This window comes from Eschrichtius robustus, chromosome 10 (genome assembly GCF_028021215.1).
Source record: "Eschrichtius robustus isolate mEscRob2 chromosome 10, mEscRob2.pri, whole genome shotgun sequence".
In the NCBI taxonomy this organism is placed as follows: Eukaryota; Metazoa; Chordata; class Mammalia; order Artiodactyla; family Eschrichtiidae; genus Eschrichtius; species Eschrichtius robustus.
The window spans coordinates 109884817-109910158 of NC_090833.1; the positions used below are offsets into that span (position 1 = coordinate 109884817).

The 25342-nt window shown below is 40.0% G+C and overlaps 1 protein-coding gene across 1 annotated transcript in view; it reads right to left on the bottom strand.

The window, feature by feature from the left end:
• The window catches only part of KIF13B (kinesin family member 13B), a 182381-nt gene that overhangs the window by 58333 nt on the left and 98706 nt on the right, over window positions 1–25342 (bottom strand). The window contains exons 15-28 of the mRNA XM_068552242.1: window positions 22815–22901; window positions 21102–21292; window positions 20041–20251; window positions 18981–19143; window positions 17289–17435; window positions 15937–16086; window positions 15520–15648; window positions 10426–10596; window positions 9001–9158; window positions 7600–7732; window positions 3093–3239; window positions 2440–2469; window positions 943–1042; window positions 221–347 (exon numbers count right to left, since the gene is read on the bottom strand). Coding sequence (XP_068408343.1) covers window positions 221–347; window positions 943–1042; window positions 2440–2469; window positions 3093–3239; window positions 7600–7732; window positions 9001–9158; window positions 10426–10596; window positions 15520–15648; window positions 15937–16086; window positions 17289–17435; window positions 18981–19143; window positions 20041–20251; window positions 21102–21292; window positions 22815–22901 — 1944 coding nt within the window. The remainder of the gene's footprint in view (window positions 1–220; window positions 348–942; window positions 1043–2439; window positions 2470–3092; window positions 3240–7599; window positions 7733–9000; window positions 9159–10425; window positions 10597–15519; window positions 15649–15936; window positions 16087–17288; window positions 17436–18980; window positions 19144–20040; window positions 20252–21101; window positions 21293–22814; window positions 22902–25342) is intronic.

A 25342-nucleotide genomic window follows, 5' to 3' on the forward strand; every position in this document is an offset into this window, starting at 1 on the left:
ATTACTTGGGCCAAAAACAATATCACTTAATAAAACAGTTTTAGGCCACAGTTATTCCAACTCATGAAAATAATTTAACACCTCCTCTAATTAAAACACCTTTTTTCCCACACGCTACGGTAAGTCATCCATTAATCAAAGCAGAGGCAACACTCAAGAGAGAAAGCGGGCAGCTCCGTGAGCACAGAGAACTTCAGAAGACCCAGGGCAGCACCCATACCATTCTGCCGGGGCCCCTGGAATCCCACTGCCGGCCGAGGGGACCATGACCGCGTTCCTCTCCTCAGTCAGAGTCAACCTCATCTCGAGGAGTTGAGCTTCCCGGTCGGCATCGTCCTCTGTTTTATCTAGAACATCAAGAATGAGGATCAAATACAGGTGTCCCGCTTCTTGCCTGCTGTTTACGCTTTGTCCTACGTTATCCACAGGATGTTCCTATATTCCACCTATTGGTTGAGGGGGGGTTCACTAGCAACTTATTACTTCCCTAATTCGTGATAAAAAGCTCACGATAAAAAACTAACTATAAGCTAGCGAGGCTGGTGTGCTCTCACAGAGAGGCCGTCTTCAGTTCATGGAAGGCCTATGGTGGAACAGCACAGGAATGATCTCTTGGAGAGGCAGAGGGCTCAAGTGCCTCTGGACCAGAAATCAAGACATGTTAGCATCTTCCTTTAGTTATTTCTGAGGGACAATGTTTACTGCACATACTCTATTTCCTCTTTGTTGGGGGGGAAGGGAGACCTATGCAAAGACATCCTTACAACTGGATAACTGTCCTTTTGAAAGGATGTGACACCAATAAGCGCCATTCCTATGTTCTCGCCATTCCCACTACTGATGTGTTTGTCTACTTTTATTTCATGTAACTGCAAATGGGAATTAGCAACACACTGATTTGCGGGGGGGGGGGGGGCGATATTAGAAGTTGCTTTATCATACCATGTTTACTGACAAGCTTTTGCAGTTGTTGATCTAAGTACTCCTGACGCTTTGTTAATGCATTTAGCCATTTTCTACGTAGTCTCTCTAAATCCCGATCCTAGAAGCAAACAAGGGGATTATAGTAAATATAATGTCAAGACAATATATCTGAAACCAATACTCTATCTTACCTTACTCTAATATGCTTCAGAAATGTAAAGTATTATACCCTAGCATTTTTCTTACCACTACTAGTTGACTCCAACCATTATTCAGAATAGAAACTTTCAGAAATTAAAGCATTACTGTCCTAGAGTAACACCATTTCTGAAAGGGCACTCTGATAATCCAGAACCAGTTTTATTTCTATTGGCTCAAAGGGTAGAACTCCAAGCACTCGTGCAGCTAAGATCTTCTACAAGGTCTCTTTGCTGGATAAAAATCACAAATACTACTCGATAATCCTCAAATTTATATCCCTTAGAACCATCAGAAGAACTCTTCAAATTTCTTAACTACAGCCTTCAACATGTTTCACCAGTATCTACAAATCATGTAAAAGCTTCTCTCCCTAGTTTCTGTGGGTTTTTTTGGGGGGGTGGCGGGCGGGACGTTACCAACAGACTAACAACTCTACCGGCCAACACCTGACTGTGCACCCATCTTACCTCATTTCCTTCTGTAATAAAGTTACGTGACTGGGTAGATCAGTGGAATGCTGAGCATATTGGGAGTATCTGGATTTCACTAAGGCACTTAACCAAATAGCTCATGACATTCTTGTGGACAAGAAGGAGAAATGTGCAATGGATCTACTTGGAAGACATTATAGAAGACTGAAATATCACATCCAAAGAATAGTGATTAATGGAATAACGTCAGCTTGAAAGAAGTCCCTACGGTTGCGCCACAGGACTCTGTATTTAACCCTCAATACTTTTATCAGCGACTTATAGGAAAGCAGACATTTTTATCCAATTAGAATGAAGCCAAACCAGGAGGGTGACTGCGCTGGCTGACATAATCAGGATCCGAAGAGCTCTGACGGTGCTAAACGATGACTAACCAGACTCACAAAATACAATTTATCAGACGTAAACACAATCTTGCAGGAGATTAGGGAAAGGGGGGCGGGGTACAACAAACAAAACAAAACCTGTATGATTCCAGGAGGTAGGGAAAGGAGATGTGGCTTAAAGTATGGAAAATACCTAAGGGGCCTGGCTTGACTGAAGCCAAGTCTGCGACAGCTCTTCCAGGGAAAAAGGAGAGAAAAAGTGCAAGGAAGAGGCCCTGAAGAATGGATCTGCAGGGGCCTGGATGGGCAGCTCCAGGTTTGGAAAAGGATAACAGTCACAAATGATTGTTCCCTTCTCTGTTTTAACTTGAGACAAAGCAATATTTGAATCAAAGCTAATTGTACAGTTACTAAGTAACAGTATGGCGAGGCTCAGGAATGTGTAATTGAGTACTTTAATCAAGCTTATCTGACGAGGATAACCCTTGCTTCATTACCTGGTAACTGTCCATGTCCTCCTCTTCCTCCTAAGAGAAAAAATACATTATGCAGAGCCGAAACAATCATTTATCCAAGACTCAGACTACGCTAAACAAGTTTGAATCTTCTCCCACACTTTGTATTTTCTAATTTAACGAATACGCTTTTTCATCTCCCTCCCACGCTCACCCTCACTCTCGGTTTTACAGTTTTCAGGGAGTTGGAGTGCAACCTTGAGCTTCTCATAGGAAAGTGAAGAACACTCATTTGACCTTTTCGGGGAGCTAGTACAATACTCTCCCTGCTGGGTTTATAGTCCCACTCCCCAGGGGAAATCAAACACCTGCTGGCAAATAGTCTTTATGAGCCAGCAGGGGGTTTCTGCAGAGGGGTGGGGAGGGCGGTAATCACCGGCAGGCACTGAGGAGCTCCTGGAGGCTGAGACGTGTTAACCCTCAGTTTGCCGTGTACCAGGGAAAACCAACAAGCTGGTGCAGTGGTTCCACGCAAATGCAATACAGTTAAAAAAAAAAAAAAAAAAAGAAAGAAAAGCAAAGAAAAAAAGATATCCAAGGAAATAAAATACTGAAAGAATTGTTTGTGGAAGGCAGTTTCCTGACAGGTTGCAAAAGACTCTCTTGTCTGGCTGGGTCTGTCAACAGAGACTTACATGGATGGTTTCATGAGTCTTGGGCGATCTCGGCGCCCTGACTTTTACACATCCAATGCCAACAGACAATATACATTCTTCCATCAGCGGTAAAGTCCCAGATTCCTGCACAGACTTCACTTCCACTTGGACTCGCCGGGACTGCCCCTGGATCACAGACAATTTTAAGAGTTTCTCAAAATCGGTTTCATTCCCAAAAATTTGGTTTAGAGAGACCCCTACAGGCTGATGTTGAGAAAAGCATTTATCTTTATAGAGATGTTATCTCACCATACCTTACATGTTTAGTAGTAAATTACAAATTCAAAAACTAATCAGAAACAAATATATGGCTTAGATATTTTTTCCAACCAAAAAAAAAAAACTTTAAAAGAAAACAATCTAACAAAGGAAATGCAAAAGGCTAGACAATATAAAATGTTCCACTTACTAATAAGCAAATTAAAATAAGCATGAAACACCTTTATTTTCACTTACTAAGCTAGCAATTATCTTTTAAAAAGGCAATTTACAATATTGTCCAAAGTTTACAGAAAAGGCAATTACATACACTGTTGGTGGGAATATAAATCAGTAAAGCTTTCTGCAGGGCAATTTGCCTTAAAAAATAAGTATCCCTTGACCCAGCAATTCAACTTTCTAGGAACCTGTTTTAAGTAAATAATCATATATGTACATAAAGAATCTTACAGCAATGTTAAGAATAACAAAAAATGAGAAGCAAATTAAATGTATAATATTGATAACTGCTTAAACTATAGTATATTAATGAAATATTTACATGGTCATTAAAATATTGCTATAGAAAAACATACATGATATATAAGTTAAAGGAGTACAGTGACAGATGTTAACTCGACTTCTTTTACAAAAGCAGATTACCAAAGCCAGTATACATAGTATGATCCACTTTAAAAAATAAGCAATCAGAATAATAAGAATGATTACACTATCCTGAATTCACTGCTCGCATCCCAAAATAAAATAATTTTAAGCCGAGTTGCAAAATGAAGAATTGATCAGAGAGAAACTGTTCCTTCTTTAAGCATGTTTTCACAATAAACACTATGTGACTTTGAATATTTACAATGAAGTAATTTTTAAAAGAAAATTCCCAGTATCCCCAATCACTGACTTCAAAGTTGGTTTTTTACATTTTAGGAATGTAAAATAGAATTTGAAAAACAGAATCTGAACATGTAATTTCAAGTCAGTTACCTTTCCCCTCTTCCATTGGATTTTAATTCCCAAGAGCTTTGTATCATCAGGAAAATCAGCTTAGGCAATGATTGATCCTATCAAGCTAGATTTAAAGAGATGGGTTGCAGATGTCTTTGATTTAATATTTTCCAAGGACTATAACATCAGATATTTTGTGCAAAGAGTAACTCAAAAAACATTTTAGTTGTCTGAAATAGTTTAGTCATTTCAATTAGCTACCTTTGGTTTTTACTTTGCCTGAGACAGGAAGTGACCTATTCTGAATGCGTGCCCAAGTGTTAAGGGTGAAGTACCTATACTTTGGGGGAGAATACAGGATAAGGAGAGAGCAAAATGGAGGGAAAAGATCCAGGAATGGCTTGTTTCACAGAAAAGCTTTGAACAGCTTTATGAATACATAAACTATTAGACTGAACTTCTTGTAACTGCCAATATTTGACCATTTTTTAACTACAAAACTAGCAAATGCATGCAGTTAATCTAATCAGTTCTCCTCTGCTACTCTCCTGTTGGAGAACAATAGGTTCCAATTTTGAAATGTATTGAATTCTAATAAGCCTACCATCCAAGGCCCTCCATGAGCTAGCTGCCCCAATCCTTTATAACCTCTTCTGTTACTCTTTCTAGCTCTTCCTACACGTTACTGATACTTTCTACCCAAACTTACCTAATTCCACCCTCTATCTTTATTCCTGACATTTATATATGAAGAGAACCCTTCCAACATGATTCTTTCACCACCCAGGTCAAGACGCACATCCTTCAAAAAAGCCTTTCCTGATATACCCAAGATATCTTTGAACACTTTTAGTAAAGGTTGCCAGAAGTGTGAAAAACACTTAAATATTCAATTTATACTAAACCACAGAAAATTATCTGGTCTTGCCTTCCGGGAGATGAAGAACTTCTAAGGCATCCAAAGAGGATATATATAGTTTTAACAGATGTTCAGGAAAAGATGTTCTTCACAACCATATGAATCCGATTTTACGTATATACCTCACACTATAATTTAAACTAATTTCCTTTTGCTTTTAGTGCCTTGTCTATACATGAATGGATTTGCTAAAATTCATTTGCTAGGGTCAGAGAACAAGTGCTTATCATTTTCCTCCTCCTAAGACATTCAGAAACCTATTTAAGCAAACTTTCTTTTTCCTTTAACCTTTTCTCATATTTCGCTTTGAATGATTTCAACATTCATTTTCTTGAGCCATTCTAATATTTTACTATTGTTTTAAAGTATGGAAACTGTCACAGGCAATAATATTCTACTAAATGTTGACTTCATGTGAAGAATAGCAAACAAGAGTATTTCTAGGTCTTACATATAAATTCCATTAAGATACTCTCTCTCATCTTTAACTTGCAGCAGAGATACTACAGATGACATCTGTCTGGGGTTAAGTGACAAGTCCCACACGTGTCTTTGCTGTATTGGTTTCTGGCAGGTATTCACATCTACCTAGCTGCATTTACTTAACGTGTCCTATGTTAAGTAAGATAGAAAAGATATTTGGTCTTTGTCCTCAGTTCCTGGCACAGAGCTCCTAAAACTCTTGGAATTTCCTTAATGATAAAGGTGATAGGTGCATCTTTTACCGATGTGACTTTTCATTTGGCGACTCTAGGCAGATCCCTAGGTGGCTTCAGGATTGGGGCTGGTCGCCAGGAAGACCAAGCCTTGATCAGAAGGTTGGAACTCTCAGCCCTACCCCAAAACCTCAGGGAGAGAGAAAAAAGGGGCTGGAGATGGGGTTGATCACCAAAGGCCAATGCTGTCATCCACCACGCCTACGAAATGGAACATCCATAAAAACCTCCTAACGATGGGGTTAGAGCTTCCTGGCTGGTGAACACATCCGGTGCTGGGAAGGTGGTGCACCCGGAGAGGACACGGAAGCTCCTCACCCTTCCTCCACACCTTACCCCATGCAGCTCTTCCATTTGGCTGTGCCCGAGTTGTATCTTTTACAATAAACTGGTAACAGTAAGTAAAGGGCTTTCCTGAGTTTTGTGAGTCATTCCAGCAAACTATGAAACCTGAGAGTTGCGGGAACGCTCAACTGTAGCCAAGTCGGACAGAAATGTGGGTGCCCTGGGGCCCTGATACTTGCAGCGGGCGTCTGAAGTGAGGGCAGTCCTGGGTAACTTCGGGCCCTTACACCTGTGGAGTGTGATGGTCGCTCCGGGTAGTTCGGGTCCAAACCGAATTAGATTACAGGACACCCAGCTGGTGTCTGCAGAGAAGCAGAGAACTGGTGGGCATCAGAGGGAAAAACACTTCTCATCTCCCATGTATCAAGCACTGGGCTCCATATACAGTATTTCTAATCCTCACAATAACCCTACAAAGTTGGTGTTATCACCCCCTCCACTTTACACCTGAGGAACGGTTCCGGGAGGTGACTGAACTTGCTCACGGATATACAGCTAGGCCGTGGGACAGCCAGAACCAAACCCCAGAATGTTAGACTCTGAAGTGCTTGTTCTCTCTGCCATGTCACGTGGCCTCTCCTTGTCTTGATAAATGTTCTAATGCTGCTTGATACCTTTGTTTTATTTCCTACAATTCAATTCTAAGTCACTTTAAAGCTTATCTTTTTCTTTTTTTAAAAAAAATATTTATTTATTTGGTCACGCTGGGTCTTAGTTGCAGCAGGTGGGCTCCTTAGTTGCAGCTTGCTGCCTCCTTAGTTGTGGCATGCGAACTCTCAGCTGCAGCATGCACGTGGGATCTAGTTCCCTTGACCAGGCATCGAACCCGGAACCCCCGTGCACTGGGAGGGAGCACAAGTCTTACCCCCTGTGCCACCAGGGGAGTCCCCAAAGCTTATCTTTTTCTTACTTAAACTTCACAGAAGCTGGGTTTTTTTTTTTGGTTTTTTTTTTTTTTTTACACACACACACACACACACACACACACACACACTGTATTTTATTTTTACAGGAGATAAATAAACTGACACCAAGCATTGTAAACGGATGACCACAACAAAGGCAACAATGATTGCAATTACCAAACACGAAACGCACTCCTACTATGTCATAGTATTGACATTCAGTCCAGTAATCCTCCACTGAGAAGCTGGTTTTAAATACTATAAACAGCTTTATTTTTGAAAACGAGAGAAAACACACGTGAAGTGAGAGAGAACTTTAATATAATAAATGGTCTTGGCCGATCTAGATTTCATTACCCTTGACGTTTCTGCTGAAAGGAATCCAATATTAATAACCTTTACGGCACCAAAGAATTCAACGTTAACATTAAAAATTTCATTACCTGCCGGAGTTGGAAGATTCCACCTGCTGGCACGTCCTTTGCAGGAATTACCTCTACAGGGCAGTATTCACCATTCTCATTCTGTTCCAAGACTTGAACCCAGAATTCCACTTTCCTGGTGACTTCGCTCCATCTAGGAAATAGTTGAAGTTCTTGGAAAATCATACATTTCTATCTCAATTCGGGCAGCTTAGGACCCTACACATGAGAATTAACAATGAAAATGACCTCCAAACAGAATAACTCGGGAGAATTATCTTTAGTTCAATGAGTAATACACAAATACATACTGGCAAGTGTAATTAAAAGCAAAGTTCAACAAACAACATCATAACTAAAAATGATGCCTTTACTTCACCCAAAAAGGTATGATAATTACAAATCTACCTCAACGTGGTTATTCAAAAATTTAAACATCGTTATCAGAAGTACAGAAGTAAGTTGCAGTGACTATCTTTTCATACACAGAGGTAGTGCCGTATGCTTTAGTGACTTGACAAGTATCTCTGCTGAGGTCAGTAAGAGAATCAAGAAAAAAAATCCCCAAGTCTAATTTAGTACTTGGTAAAACTTTCTAAATACAAAAAAAGAAGAAAATCTGGTTCTCATCTATAATTAGATGCAGTACAAATACATGCTCTTTCAGTCTTTTCCTTTTAATTCCTCTGTTTAAAATCCTGGTCAACATGTAAGCCTTCCTCCTTCCATGATTGATGCTACTTGAAAAGAACTTTGACCTAAAGATAGAACAAGTAAGGGACTTCCCTGGTGGCGCAGTGGTTAAGAGTCCGCCTGCCGACGCAGTGGACACGGGTTCGAGCCCTGGTCCAGGAGGATCCCACATGCTGCGGTGCAACTAAGCCCGTGCGCCACAACTACTGAGCCTGAGTGCCACCACTACTGAAGCCCGCGTGCCGAGCCGGTGCTCCACAACAAAAGAGGCCACCGCAATGAGAAGCCCGCACACCGCAATGAAGAGTAGCCCCCGGCTCACCACAACTAGAGAAAGCCCACACGCCGTAACGAAGACCCAACACAGCCAAAAACAAATAAATTTATTTTTTAAAAAAAAAAGATAAAACAAGTAAACCTGAATTCCAGAGTATATCTTGATCCATTTTCTCTACAGATGATTAATTTCATAATGATAAGCAACCTATTCTCCAAAAATTCATTTCACACTTTATTCTTAACTACCTATTTCTTAACTTTTTCCCATCACTCTTCAAAGTTCACTCCTCCAAGGAAGTTTAACTGTGCTGTTAATACCCTGGACATAACACCATCTATTACTGGAATACTGGTAATGCTCAGGAAGGGGTAACCTTTATAAATGGCAATATTAATCTCTAGCAATTTTTTAAAATTATAAATGGAATCAGATGGATATCTAAAATTCACCTGTCCCGAAGACTGCGTGTTTTTGCTTGGATAATCCCCAAATCCCACAGGGTTGGGTTTTTCCGAGGATCATTCATCTTATGCCCATAGACTTCAATTGCCAAAGCACCTTCTGAAAGATGCTCGATAAAGTCTTCAGTGATGCCAACAGAAAATTCCTGAAAGGAAGTAAGTACAGAAGAAGAAAACACCTTCTGGTGACCTTACAATGACTTACACCTGACATATCCTCACTTCATTATGGAGAAGAGAAATAGAAAAGAATGTTTTAGCTATAGGACAAAACTGTCATCCAACACCCATAATGAATGCTCAGATGGCCCAAGGTTCTTATCTCTGATTTTTAAAAAACTTTTCACCTTGAAAATCTATTGTGAAAGACCAGCACTGTATTCTATTTTGTTAGCAATATTTTGGGAGCTATTTTTGAAAGTATAAATAATTATATTAAGAATGACAACAATGATCTACGTCTTGATATAAAAGTTATTACATCCAGTAAGGCAGCAGTGTGTTGGAAAAACAATTTTTCCCAGTTTTTAGGAAGTTAACTATCTCCAATAATGAGAGAGAAAGGAAATAAATACTGATCATCAGTGCAAATAATCACCTATTTTTAAAAAATTCTCCTATCTGTCCATCTTTGTAAGATAGATGTAAAACGGCCTCTTGCAATAATTAGGATTAAGCTCTAAAAAAGTTTATTTTAACAAGTCATAGAATCTCTCTCTTTCTCGATCTTTAGCACAACAAAAGTATTTCTGTTTTAAACAGATTAGAAAGAGACCTCTCTCTCTTGGAAAAAATGAGATGGCTCAAGTGAGATAAAGTAGAAAAAGAGAATCTAGAATCTGACAGTCCGGGCTCTGCCAGTTACTAGCCATGGGCAAATGACCTCTGCACTGACTTCTTCAGCTAAAAAAAGCACTGTCATCAAATACAACTGTGGGAAAGAGCAAATGAAAGAATCACAAAGTGCTAAACAGAGCATTAGGGGCTCCACAATGCTAGTTCTTGTCTCTCTTCTATCTTCACTTTCTCTAAAACACTAGTTTCCTAACCTTCCCAGATGACAGTTTCTCCAGTAACTCATACAAAACATGGATTCCTTTTGGAGAAGAGTAGACATATGTACATATATATGGTCACACAAAAGTTAACTTTTGATGCTGGAGGAGTTACATGCACTGACACTATAGTTTTGCTTTTTCCCCCAGGTTTACAGAGATATAATTGACATATGATGTTGTGTAAGTTTAAGATGTACATATAGTGTGTTGATGGCACTTCAGTCTTTGACTCCAACCCCACTCTAAGAAACTGATCCAAGACATAGACTGGTACCAAATTACTCAACAAAATATGGGTTGTTTTTGTTTTGACCTGAGTAATTAAATGCTGACCCAGTCTGGAAAACACACTTACACTGCAATGATCAAAGACAACCATGCACTGAGGTTCCTTGCTGACAGGAGAGGATGAGGTATCCACCTCGGGTGCAACAATTACTGGCTCCTGTTGATCCCAGAAGTTGTATTTGCAGAATACAAAGTGGGACAGATGCTGTGGCAACCCGGTGGCTTGAAGTATTTTAACCTGAAGGAAAAGGAAGACTGTTTTTAACTCAGAAAGTTCCAAGAAGTACTTTGAGTCAGAGACACAGGCTCTAGTCCTGACTCTGTCACTAACAGTTGGTTTACGTTGACCAAATCTCATTCAACCTGGGCTGTATTTTTGCATCTGAGAAATGTCATATTTAGTGAGAGGTTGACACAAGGTATCAGTAACCTTGACTATATACAAGTGGACATTTTAAAGCACTTACAGGCTGATGAAGAACATTTAAAATTCTAGTTTTTTATATCATCATCATCATCATCATCATCTTCGGAAGAAGAAAGTTCTCAAACATCAGCACCATTCAATCATACAAACTCGGCCAACTATGGATATGGCCCAAGGACACAAGATTGTTAAGAATGATGAATGAAGAATGAAAACAGTGTGCATACCAGTAAGCAGTAAATATTCAGAAAAGGGCAAAAAAACACTTATTTGATATTTTAATGTATAAAAAAGAACAAGGTTCTCAACTGGAATGTTACTTGCTACTAGAGCGTTTTTGGAAAACTTTAAAAGCATCAGGAATGTATACTCTGAAGATCTGGAGGGGTGAATGGAGGAGACAAAAGATGGTGACTGCTGACCATTCTCTTCAGCAATGTGTGCGATGCCTTCTCCGTGCAGATTCAGGGAGGAGGGCCACGTCAAAGGAAATGTGCCCTGGACTGCTGGGGTGTGGGGTTTTGTGATAACTACGTGCGATTACAGAAGTATGTGTTTAATCAGACCTGAACGCCCCCAGAAGAAATGCCTATAATAGATTTTAAAGCAGCCAATAGTCTAAATATTTCTTTTGGCTGGCAGTGTCAGGTTGATTTTTAACTTGGAGTTTTGTGATAAGTTGTGGAGGAAACTAAATCTTAAAATTAACTAAGCTAAATTCTGATTTCATAATCCATGAGGCCATCCTTCATGAGACTACACACTGATCATTTATCACGCTCTTCACCTGGTCGCTTCCTGCATGTTGTATGACGCACTCTAAACCTCCAGTACGTAAAATTAACAAAAACAGATTTGAGTATGTGGCAGAAGTTTACATAGTTTAGCAACCACAAATGTTCTTACTGCTTAACGAAGTACTAATAATGACACAGAAAATCATGCAAAGCAGACGACTATTTTCTTCTATAATGGGTAAGCAATGGATGGGCACTCCTGCTATTATTCACTTTTTCCTGTGATGGCATAGAGTTTGAAACATCTAGATAGCAATTCCCAGGCTATGAAAGACAGACTGACTAACACTTTTTATTTGTCCAAACCAAATAGAGCAATTGGTATTTGGCAATTTTTCATTAAATTTTAAAAACCATCCCCTTTTCATTAAGTGTTTAAAATGCTTATTATATTCTTTAAGATGAGGCAATGTGGTATTTGGGGAAATGGCAATATTCTGGAGTACAAAGATCTAAATAAAAATTTCTGCCACTTATTAGCTTCTGTTTTTAAGCAAATTACTTAAATTCTTAGGCTTAGTTTTTCTCCTATGGAAAACAGGATAGCTACCTAATGATAGATGTGTGAGGCCTAACCACACCAATGAAATACAATGAATGAAATCACTACCAGGCATTATGTGGATGGATGTTCAATACATACTTCTTTGTGACTGAATTCCATCTGAAAGCTGATTTTCTTCCTTAGAAATCAATCTCAATTTTAAGATTGAAATAAATAAGAAAGCAAGGTTTCATATGCTGAACTCTCCCCTATAGGCAACTCCTCAGGAAGGAGACTGCAGGAATAAAGAATATCAGGAATAAAGAATATCAGGAATGATATCTAGAACATAGGTTTAAGTTTTTGCATGCAGAAACCAAACTCACCACCAGGTGTCAGAATACCACAGACTTCAACTTGCCACTGCTCAAGACCTACAGCCCAGAAATGTCAGGAGACACTGATGTTGTTCGCGGTTTTAAAATATATTAATTTTATTTAATGTAATTAAAACGATCAATATGTTAGTATGTGCATACTTTTCTCATCACAGAAAAATAAATCTAGGCTTCTTTTAAGGGCCAGTGATACTCATCACCTGTGATATCTTGTGTCCCCAAACTGGTATCTTTTGTTTCTTTCCCCACCAATATTTTATTACCATACAGTTTATTTGTCTTCCTCCTTTTACACAAAAGGCTATTACACACTCAGAATATGGTGTCTAAAAACCGCTCCCCGCTGAAAGGGATCCAGTTCCTTGGAGAAATGGTCTGGGACAAGGAACGTACAGTCTGCGTCACACCACAGCAGGAAAGCTGGTACAGCCTCTGAGGGTTACGGTTGTATCAAAGGACTCAAGAGCCACCCGAAGAGGCCCCCACGGGCCAAAGATGGGATCGTTTGAGCTTCGATATAGGTAATAAATACAATGGATCAAAACGCACCAAGTATATTTAAATCCAAGAGTTCATAATGATACAAAGACCAAACCAAAAAACCTCACTTGTCGCTTTTGCATAGTAGTAGGAAAACCAATTCATTATTTTGAAAACTAGTGAATAAGGGGAAAGAATGGAGCAGTCACCCTGCCTTTTAGATACAAATTGTACCTCTGAATAGCAAAATAGTTGACAGTAGGAAGATTCACTCTACAGAATTCCAGCTAATACATGAAGGGATGATAGAATTATTTTTTCTAACTCCTAATGAAATACCTAGGTAATAACCATCAACGATTGCTACCATCCCCAAAAGAGAACCAGACATGATGTGCCTTCTGATGGAAGACACCTCACCCTGTAAAGGATCATCGCCACGCCCCGCCCCCATAGGTCACCTTTATCTCTGACTCCCAATTTACAGCAAATACACCTTAACACAGTAAATAATACCAATCAGCAAAACCCAGACTATGAGAAAACACACGACGACAACGCAGTTTCTACAATAAACAAACTGCATGGTAAGAGAGAGAGAGAGGGCAAGCAGGAGGGAGCAAGCATAAAGGCCAGAGCCTAAAGATTAAAATATAAAATAGACTAAAGACACCAAGACAACCAGGGAAACTGACTGGATATTTCATGATATTAAAAAAGTATTAATTCTTGATCATGATATCCTGGCTAGGTTGGTTTTTTAAAAGTCCTCTTCTTTTGGAGATACATATACTAAACTATTCTTGAAGAAATATGATGTCTGGGATTGCTTCAAAATAATCCAAGGGAAGGGGACAGCGGAGAAGCAGCTTGTGTATATGAACGAAACAAGACTGACCATGAGTTGACAGTCGAGGGAGGATGAATGGGGGTCAATGACACTATCCTACTACTTTTCTATATGTTTGATATCTTCCATAAAAAATCTTAATACATTTTAACTTCATTTTTTTTTTAAAAAAAAGCCTAAGTTACCCAGTGACAAAGATACATTTCCCAAGTGAGACAGTACCCTCATATGTTACTTCACTAATGTTAACTTTCACACAGGTTGCATTTCTGGTCCATCCCCTTTAAAGCGGGCCATTATGAGCCAGCAAGGCTATGTCTCCCCATCTTTGATAATGATATAACCTCAAAGGAAATGTTCTGAAATCGACTACAGTATAAAGATTCACCTTTTAGTGAATTAAGAATACTTCCCCCTCACACGGAAGCAATGGACTGTCAATTACTAATTGAGGCCTCCTAAACACATGCAAAGACCTACGGAAAGTGGCCCAACTCTAACAGCTTTAGCCGCCCCATACCTGTAGCTGACGCCTAACTTACTCCTTTCAAAATGAAACTCAATTCTAGAAATATTTACTGAGCTACAAGACTGGACCTAGGATAGACTATGAAATAAGAGTGAAGTGTGGGCTTCCTGGCCTCACCTTTTAATGGCCTCCTCACTCACACACGGTGTCTAAGCCCCTTGCTGATTTCTCGTCTTCAAAAACCTTTTTAAGTGGTTCCTAGGTGATTCTCAACCCATGGCACCCTGGCCCACTGGAGTGTGCCTGGAAATGCACGATGGGATAGGATGTTCTCCTTGTCATAATGAGTGAAGAGGCGGCCCTACTTATGCTGACCTAACACCCGCCCAGCAACCACCCGTGATGATACCACAGCCCCCTAGGGAGAAGACAGCTTTACATAACATCCTCTCCTTCAAGTTCACTCTGAGTCTCATCTTTCCAGAAATATCCCTCAGACCTCACTATGGGCATTCATTAATGACCCCTACTCTGTGTCCCAGAACAACTCCTATCTACCCCTCTCAGAGCACACGGGTTACACAATACTGGAGTCCTCTGTTTACCTCTGCGCCCCCCACAGGTGCATACCAACTACACAGCTTGCTCCCTTGACAGCAGGAGTCCTGCCTTACTCATTTTCATATTCCCAGCGCCTGGCACAGTGTCTCACAGACGATACTCAACACACAGTTCAGGAACAGCATGCGTGGGAAGAGCAGAGAGGAAAGGGTCTGGGGCGAGGACATGACGGGACAGCACAAGCAAAGGCACGCTCCTGAAGAGGAAACAAAAAACATGGAAAGACAGCGTGAAGAGTGGCTTAGGCGGGTGCTTAGCAATAGGACCAGGGCTGGGACACACCTCCAGCATCAGCAGAGGCCCAAAAGGAGGAGGATACCTGTGTGAGAAAACTGGCTTCTCTAGAGAGAAGTTCAGATAAACTCAAATTCACATAATTTTAGAGCAGAACAGCCCAGAAGAAAGAGGTGACTTATATCCAAGGGTTCACAGAGGAAGGGAGTGGAAATACCTGGCTACCTGGAACGTCAGGAAAATGTGATGAAATATGGTCTCTAGAACACTAAATACTACAGATTTATTTAGAGACAGGTATTCTCAAAATTTGAAAAAGGACACAGTATTTACCGTCTAAATACCCACAATCCTCAAAACCAGCTACGCTTCTACTACTTGTAAAGGCAAGTGGGCCTTACCATGCACACGAGTCTGCTCTCCTGGGCCTCCTTATCGAAGGACGCATCCAGAGCCTCATCACCTCCCGCAATTCTCTCCCCGATGTCACCACTAATGCGCATCACCTCTACGTGCAGCCGGCCTGCCACCTACAGCAGTGGGGACAAAAGCAGATCCTCTCTCCAGATTTTGTCCTTTCCTCTGTTGTAGAGTCAAGTGGTTAGCTTAGCGGTATAACAGGTTCTACCAGTTACTTTTCCTCAAAGTATTTATTTGGAATAATCACCATCCAGCAGTATGGAAACACAGATATTAATAATACACATAGATAACGCTTGTCGTTATTGATGAAAAATTATCACAACAATTTACTATCACCACCCTGCTGTTTCTTGAACTGTTCTCTGCGGGACACAAGGCACGAGGAGAAAACTAACCTCTCCTTTCTGGTTGATGATTGGAACAGCATATTGTAACTTCACATCATAGAAGAGGGACTCCAGGAAGACATTAGCCACCCCAACGAGACTGTGATTTTCCTGCTCATCGTAGAACGGATCTGCACGCCTGAAGTAAGACCGTATCACCTTTAAAGAGATTCGAAACATACAGCTTCAGAAAATCACTTAAAATAAACGAATTCAACCTACCACTTTTTGATGCAGTCTAATAAAGTCATTAAACTTAGCCGAAGTATAGCACTGTATTGCATGCACACACACACACGCGCGCGCACACACACACACACACACACACACACTCTTCCTCATTCCCACTTAGAATGGTGGTCAGCACCCTTCACCCATGAGAGAGCAATCCCAATAACACATCATCACTTTCATCATTTCTTCTCCCTTACATGGAAACCTTGCCGTGAAATCAGACAAAGCACACACTGACTAGAAAAATCAGCAGAGTGTACAAAAGTACTCTATTTTTCATTCACATCTATTCCACCTGTTCCTACCAAATCATTAGACATGCTGCTGCTAATGAGAGGTGACCCCCTTACAAGAGTGTGGTTTGCTTTTTGTTATTTGTTGTTAATGTTATTTCATTTCTAAGTTGAAATAGGAGAGGAATACAGAAGAAAATGGAAAAAAATGTTTTAAGAAAAAAATGTCACCTAACTATAAGAAGTCATTTTCATTGATGAACATTTTCACAAAACAAGACGCTAAGGAAGTAAACAACTCTATGGGGCCCTAGGACCAGCAGTGTTGAAAATATGTAAAAATATACATAATTCATACTTCTATTTTAAATAGGTACAAGACACGGCTGACCTAAATGAGCAAACCTGAAACTTGAGGAGAGAGTACCAGAGTTCAGATCTATGGCACCTGCTTTAGGATCAAAACGCCTTCAAAAAATTTTCCTAATAGTATAAATATTAAGGTACCACTGATGTTCAGTTCAAATAACAGATGTTGTAGGTTTGTTATTTGTAAGGTTAAAATGTGTTGAGAAATGGGAAGAGAGATAATAAGGTCTGAGTAAAACCACGGGAGACAGATACACGTAACACCAACAGAAGCCAGAACAAACATAGAAGATGATGCTAGAAATCCAGAGAACACAAATGTGGAGAAGAAAAGAGAAGATGCCAGAAAAATAGGTTATTAAAATTCTTGACTAGCTAAACAATTGACAGGATTAAAGGAAGTACTGTATTTATAAAACAAGATATTTTGGAAAAATGAACAGTTCTTCCCTAAAATGGGCAGGTTCATTCCTGAGTGGTTCCTTCTGTGACTATCAGTTAAGTAATTTTTCTCAAATAACTTACTGGGGTATCTTCTTCACACTCCTTCCACTCCTGATAAAGATCTCTCATATCCAATAACCTGTTGTCCAGTTTTTCCAAAGACCAAATCTGCTTCCCTTTTCCTTTTCTTCTCACCTGGATGGCAGGTTCACTAAGGAGAGAGCCTCGCTGCGAAGACAGTCAGAGCGGCGTTGGCAAGCACAGAGATATCTATGCATTGTAGACATCAACCCCAACATTCTATACCCACCAGTCAAATGTCATCGACTAAAACGGAAACCGTATCATCCTTTAATCTGTTCAGCGCAGAACTTCCCAGAAATCTTACAAGCTTAATATAACCTCTTTCTATCTAACTGCAGTCAAAATTTAAATTTAAGTATAAATCTAAATTTAAACTTAAATCCCAGAAAAGTAGACCATGTCTACGGGGAAGTCAAAAATGTTTTATTCAGGACATCATATGACCAAAGAGTATCAGTGGGTAGGAAGAGAGTCATAAGCACTGAATGGGAAGGGAAAGTTTGTGGGATGGATGGTTAAGAATTTGTACCTTTCAAAAGTTTGAATTTTAAAAAATTTCTGGATAGCTAAGTATCTTAATGTGATACAAAACACAAATGATTAAAAGAGTAAGCTGTGAAAAGCTTATCCTATTTACCCATTTGGAGGCAACAAATGATACCAACTTCCAAATATATATAGTTTGAATTTATTATTAAGATGGTACAGAACTAGGTAGAGATGGTTGCACAACACTGTGAATGTACTACATGCCACTGAATTGTTCACTTTAATTAATTTTATGTTACGTGAATTTCACCTCAAAAAAAAAAAAATAGTACTCATTTAAGTTTTTCTAGCTTAGAAAAGCAACGTGCTTTTTTTTTTCTTTTTTTTTTTTTTTAAGCAACGTGCTTTTAATGTAGAAAAAATGTTTAAATGTTTTGAAATCACAAAGTAGAAAATAAAAATGCCCCTGTAGATCTCCCCCAGAGAGGTGTACATATCAGATATCAAATCAACTGAGATTTACCGGAAATTTTTTAAACTGTTCTGATACGTCTACTTAGAACTTTGGAGAATTATGAAAGACGCCAATGTTGCCTTAACATCTTGCCTATAATCAGTTCCAAAGAAACAGAATTTACATAACGAAGCAAGGATTTTAGAATTCTGAAGTTCAAAAATTACCATTCTCTCGCATACTGCAAAGGCCCTTCTACCTTATATTCAGCCAGCTAGGGAAATGAATATCTGAATACAAAATTCTACCTAACCCATCAAAAATTATGTACTAACATGATCAAGAGCTATAAAAGAACCCAAATAAGCAAGAAAACAACTGAATGGCAAGGATAGGAGACTCTGATGGGACTTGCCCTTTGAATTTTATTAGGCTTCTTACATTATACAAAAAAAAAAGAGAATTGTGATCTTGAATACCCACATGAAACAACTAGTGGACAGTTTTGCCATGCCATCTATTGACAAGTAGAAAATAACATGCTATAGGTAAAATGAACCCCTAACTTGGTGGGGGGAGGGGTGGCAGAGGAATAGCATGGAGGGAAGAACCACTTGGGGTACTGGTACTGCTGGGGATGGGGATGAGGGCAAACCCCCCGCCCCGGTGTTTAAATAACCCTGGTGAAATATGAAGGTGTTTCACTCAGCAATATCTCTGTTTTTTTTCATTAACGTCAATCTCACCTTCCTGTTGGCATCGAGGCTGGAAGCTGGAATCTGTAGGGTTACTTTATACTCTGTTCGTTTATCCAGTTCTTCCGCAATGTAACTAGCTTCTCTCACCAACAGATTGGCCTTAACGATTTGTTCCCTCAGCCTCATCAGGCTGTTATTCAGTGTTGCTTCTCTTCAAAAAAAAAAAAAAAAGGGGGGGGGGCGGTGCAGATAACCATTAAAGCAGCACATCAGAATATTATATAGTGCATAGTACGTTAACGCCAAACTGCGAACCAAGGTCTACAACTGTCTTTTGCACACAGGGAACACATCACCAACACTGGCCCATGCACGCACTTGAATGTGGGCTACGTTACAGGCACTGGCACATGCTCCTGTAAGAAGCTGGCCAGAGACTAGGGCTTGGCAAACTTGACTGTGTATACAAATCACCTGGGAATCTTGATAAACGGAAGATTTTGACTCAGTAGGTCTGGGGCGGGGGACCCAAAACGCTACATTTCTATCAAACTCCAGGTGACAGAGATGCTGCCTGTCTGCAGACCAAACTCTGAAGAGCAAGAGGTTAGTTAAGTACGTCTGTAACCATGGATACAACGTTTAGTGCAATGCTAATTAGCTCAAATAGAGATCAAACTTGCAATCTGAATCTCACTGGTACCGTGCTTTACCTACCTGATAAACCACCACCCTTCTCTTTTTCCTTTTTTAAAAAAAGCATCTACCCACGCTTCAGAACCTAAAGTATAATATACAATGATAAAGTATAACTTCTAAGTACACATACTTGTTTAGTCAAATCCAAAAGCCATACAAACTGAAAATGCGTCAGCACCTAACAGGGGCGGCTTTAAATAAATCAGTATAAATTGACAATTCCCATTTTCTTTTTCAAAAGTGGGGGAGGGGGAGACAATGCCAAGTGGTTTTTAGCTGTAACACTCTCTTTTAATGTAATTCATTTTTAAAGTAAGGTCTAGATTTTTCCACTCTGTATGTTACGCAGGTGGGTTAAAGGTGACGAGCATATGCTACACAGGTGGCACAGGCCCTACGCTCCACCTACCTCTCTTCCGCCCACTGCCTCAATCGCTGCTGAGCGCTGGGTGAGTGGAAGGAAAACTTGTCCGAACTACGACAGTTTTGTTTCTCAGGAGACAGCCGTCTCCGGAGCTGCTCCAGTTCATGTTCATACATGAGCCTCTGGCGCTCCAATGCAGACCGTTTCTCCTCTTCGTGCTGTTGTTCTAGGCTGTTCAGTATTGACTGCATGGGATCTAAACAAGTTTGTTTTTTTTTTTTTTAAGGCAAATAATAAGAGGTTAACTGCACAACACAATATACTTTAAATGTTCTGTATTGTTGTTTGTCATCCTAATTAATAACGTAAGATTCTTATAGACAGTTAACTTTCCTTACTCCCAATTACTGATCGTATTATCTATTCTGTCAGATACATGCCAAACCATCTTCCATATAAAAAAAGCAGGTCTATTTGTATGTTCTACACATAACCTAAGACAGAGTTAACGCTCCAGAAATCCACTACGATAATAAGCCAGTGGCAGTCAAGTCTCAAACCTGAGAAATTCTATCAATGAGAACAAAGTTTGCAGTGATTTGTATATCAAGGCAGAAAGAAAACACAAGTTTTTATAAGCATAATTAATAAACTAAGGCCAAAGTCACAAAAGAATTGAGTACGGAGAACAACATGAAGATTTCCTTTGTTGCTAACATTTAAAAAGTGTCCATTGTAAACATCTCTAACAGTCTAGCAACTCTGAAAGATTCTAAAAAGCACAACAGGGCTTCCCTGGTGGCGCAGTGGTTGAGAATCTGCCTGCCAATGCAGGGGACGCGGGTTCGAGCCCTGGTCCGGTAAGATCCCACATGCCGCGGAGCAGCTGGGCCCGTGAGCCACAGCTGCTGAGCCTGCGCGTCCAGAGCCTGTGGTCCGCAACGGGAGAGGCCGCGACGGTGAGAGGCCCGCGCACCGCGATGAAGAGTGGCCCCCGCTCGCCGCAACTGGAGAAAGCCCTCGCGCAGAAACGAAGACCCAACACAGCCATAAATTAATTAATTAATTAATTAAAAAAAAAAAAAAAGCACAGCAGATCTGCTCACCGTTACTGCCCAGAGCCTTCATGGTTACCTCCATCTGCGCGTACTCGTAACTGAAGTTGATTTCGCTGGACACCTCACTGGACGAGTCTCCATCCACATCCAGCTGCTCAGAACTGGTGTCATTCTTCATGGACGTGTCTTGTTCCTCATCCTCTCCACCTGCTTTCTTTTTCTTTTTAGGCAAATTAAGTCTTGGGGAGAAAAAGAATATTACCTTTTAAAGAAAGATACGCATTTATTCATTGCACTAATTAAATATTGGCACTTGCTAGATGCCAAGGGGATGCTATGCGCATATAAGGCAATTACTGTGCTCAGAAGTTTATATTCTAGTAGTAGAAATAAAACACAGACACATGCGCAAATAATGACAACAGAGAGGGTGACACAAGGCCATGTGACAAGCTAGGTGTCAGAGAAAAGCTGAGGACCACCTCACGCTGGACTAAAGGAGGAAGGGATGACAGAATAGGAAGTCATCTGAGCCCAGCCTTAAAGGCTGAGGAGAAAGCAGGACATTAGGACAGAGGAACAGCATGAGGAAAAATGGACACCCTCATAGCCTCTGGAGAAATTAAAAGTTACACGGAGATACACAAAATTTGTAGAGCACAAGTTGCGAGAGGTAATGGTGGAAAGATCAACTTAACCCAAACTATGAAGGCTTTGAACACTAAGCCAAGCAATCTACGCTTGATTAAGTTTAAGGAAAAAAATGAAAAATATTTCCACACACTTTGTACCCCTCTTTTTTCAACAATCAAAATAGCAACTGGCCCACAAGCAAAGGATCTAGTCAGCTTGATGTATGAAACACAGGGCCAGTGACAGGTAGAGGAACAGACCAGGATTTTAACTTTGTACTCTATCTAGCCAGTCCGTGCTCACCAACACAACACCAATTTTGTATGGGAAACAATATGCAGTCCCAGGTCAGACACTTTCGTCCTCAGCCTCCTTTGCAGCTGAGAGGCAAATTCTAGCGAATGAGACGTAAGTGGAAGGTTGCTGGGGACTCTGGGAAGACTCCTGCTTCTGCTGATGAGCACAGTCAGGGCTAGTCCTGCCACCCTTCAACCTCGTTTTCTTCGCACGTGCCTGAGTGCTGCCTTGATGTCTGGAGTGGCGTGGCCATCTTTAGACCACAGGGAAAAGCCAAGACAATGACACGACTTCTGCCATGACTCTTTTGAGAGGCTTAGCCAACGCCAATAACCATCCTCCTTGGGAGTTCCTGCTTTGTCAGAGAAATGAACTATCTGTTTAAGCCATTAGAGTCAAGTTTGCCATTACATGCAGCTGAGAGCATTCCTAAATGAAATATTAACCTTATTTTACGGATAAGGAAACTAAAAGCACTACTTTTCCAATAAAAAAAGAAACAAAAAGACAAGCATGTCAGAAAATAATTAATGAATTCTTATACCAGATGGCAAAGCAATCATCTTCCACTGGGAAATAAAAAGGAAAAACGATGTAAGTAAACACAGTATTTCTCCTGAGTGTACTTGTTCATGTGTCCCTTGGGCTCAAATCGTATAGTGAACAAGCGTATGTATAGTGAATAAACGCATATGTATAGTGAATAAATACTTATGTGCACAAAACAACATAGAATACTTATAGCATTAAGTTTACTTTTTAATATATACTTTTCTATTTCAGAGTATAATCATCAAAAATCTCCCTACTTAAGAGCCATGAATGTCATACCTGAAGAAGTGGTTGTTCCCCCATAATATCCTGTCCCCATGGTGTAGCTGAATAGGACTGGATACACAGGAGCCATTTACAAATGTTCTGTGGGGAGAAGAGGTCAAACATGTAAACAATGATTATCATGTTCTCTCCTTTAATTTTTCCAATACAATATAGGAAAAACAAAAGAATCAATTCCCCAAAATAAAATCTGCCCTTGGTGAATTTTATTACTTGTATTTCCTTCTTTGCTGATTTATTTTAAATGCTTATGGTACCAAGTATCATAGATTATTATCCTCTATCTTTCAAAGTTCTAAATTTGTTATACAGCATATTAAGGAGTAAATATGGAACCACTGCAGCCAGTAATAAAAAGATGGTAGCAGTGTACACTACAACTAAAACAAGTATGTCCAATCTACATGGATAAAAAGAGCCAATCAACCAACTAAACTCAGAAATGTCTATAGTATCAGTAATAAGAAATGAGGCCTATGTTAAACTCTTCTGTAACTTCCTACAGCACAGAAAAATGTCCATATCCTATCAATAGATAGAAGATGTGTAAGATCCACTTGACTGCTTATCTTGACAATAGAGTTCAACAGAAGAAATGATGGGTAGAAGGATATTAAGGAAAAATTTTAGAGGGGCAGGAAATAAATAGAAAATTATGCATACCACTATAAGACTGATATTCCTGGAATACCAGTGTCATCATGCCTCTCTCCACTGAATGACTAAGCTGCTTAGATATAGGATAAAGGTCAAGTTCTTTAACTTGACATTAAAGGCCCTGCAAAAGGAAACCCTCTTTATCTCCTTCTTTCCCACTTCTAGTGAATTCTCAACTGCAGCAAAAAAAAAAAAAAAAAAAAGGGGGGGGGGTGTAGGCGTGTTACGTTCTGTCCACTAAACATGACTGACTCTTCCTCCAAAGCGAGGTTTACCCCAGTCCTATAACCCTGAATAGGGTTCCCATTCTCTATCACCCTGAGTCTCACTCAGTTTGATTTCTCACAAAGCCCAGTTTGGTTTCTACTTTCTCTGTCACTCCAACCAATACTACCTTAGTTTCTTTAAGTTCCTAAGGAACTTACCTGGCTTTGTACCACCAGTTATTTTTAATGTATATGCATACACACAAAACCTTACTCTCCATCTAGATTTCACTTACCATGTGGGTTTTTAAGCGCTAAAAGTAATTGGTCTCTATGCTCCTACAGTCTGATTATTCAAAGCATGAGCTCAAAAAATAGAGTTATGACAAGAGGGGACCTACTAAAATTTGCAGATTTTAGCCTTTATGACACAAATCCCTGAAATACAGTGAGGAGTTTAATCAAAGGCAAACACATACATAGGCTTATTTTTTAAAGCTCCAGCAGTTAATAAATAAAAGCACGACTATAATAACAGTTCTCAAAATGTGGTCTGTATGGGGTCCCGAAGATCAAATTTATTTTTATAATAACACTAACCTGCCCTTTTCACCGTGTTGACGTTTGTATTGGCAAAGAGTAAAACTGCTGGTGTTTTAGCACAAATGAAAGCAGTGGCACCAAACATTTATAAGTAGTCACTGGATTATTCACTGCCATGCACCCACAATTTTTAAAAATGTTTCACTTGAAAAGGTCCTTGATGAAGCAGTAAAACTCAACTATACTCCAATATAAAAATAAATTTTTAAAAATAATAATAAATTACTACTTTTAGTGAATTTTGACCCTTGAGTAGTACACAACTTCTTAAACGTTCCAGGTGACAAAATGAGAAGTACACACGAAGCACTGTGCTAATGCCTACCGAAGTATGACAACTGTCTTGAGCAGAAGACATACTCAGAGTGGTTTTCTGGCAGACATTTTCTTGAAAATGAACAAAGCCAGCCTGTCACTTTGACAAAAACAGCTGACAGTACTTGTTGCCAATTGTAAATGTCAAGCTTTCAAGTGAAAATTAGAGTTTTGGGAAATCTGTGTCAATGTCTTCCAACCAAAGACCACCAGGGATATTCCCGTAGTTGAACCAGTTGGGTTTATTACTCACGCAGAGGGAGGAGACACCACGGGAAGCATGGGGGCGTCTCAGTGAGGGGGCCCGGGGGGACTCTTGCAGGACTGGGCCTCAGCTGCTCATCCTGGGAGAGGGTCTAAGGAGGTGGGAGTTCTGTGTATACCGGATGCTGCCAGAGAGCAGGAGTAATTCTATGATCGGGTTTGTCAAAAATCTGACCCACAGAGGATAAAGTTGTAACTGGTGAAGAAACAGCCACTCACTTGGCCGAGAGAAGGTGTTTGGTATTTTGGGTGTGGCATAGTGACCCTGGTTTTTGTCTCTGCTGAAACAAAATTATTGTGTGGCCTGCTTCATCTTATTTCGTCATAGCCTCAGAGTAACCTTCCCTGGGGTTGGTATCTGTGAGATTACTTAATAGAAGAATAGCACACCAGAGCTGGGAGTGCTGGGCCAGCTTACGCTCTATTTTTTTCCTTTCTCACTTGTATCCTTTACCATGAGCTTGATAGCTTCCAAAT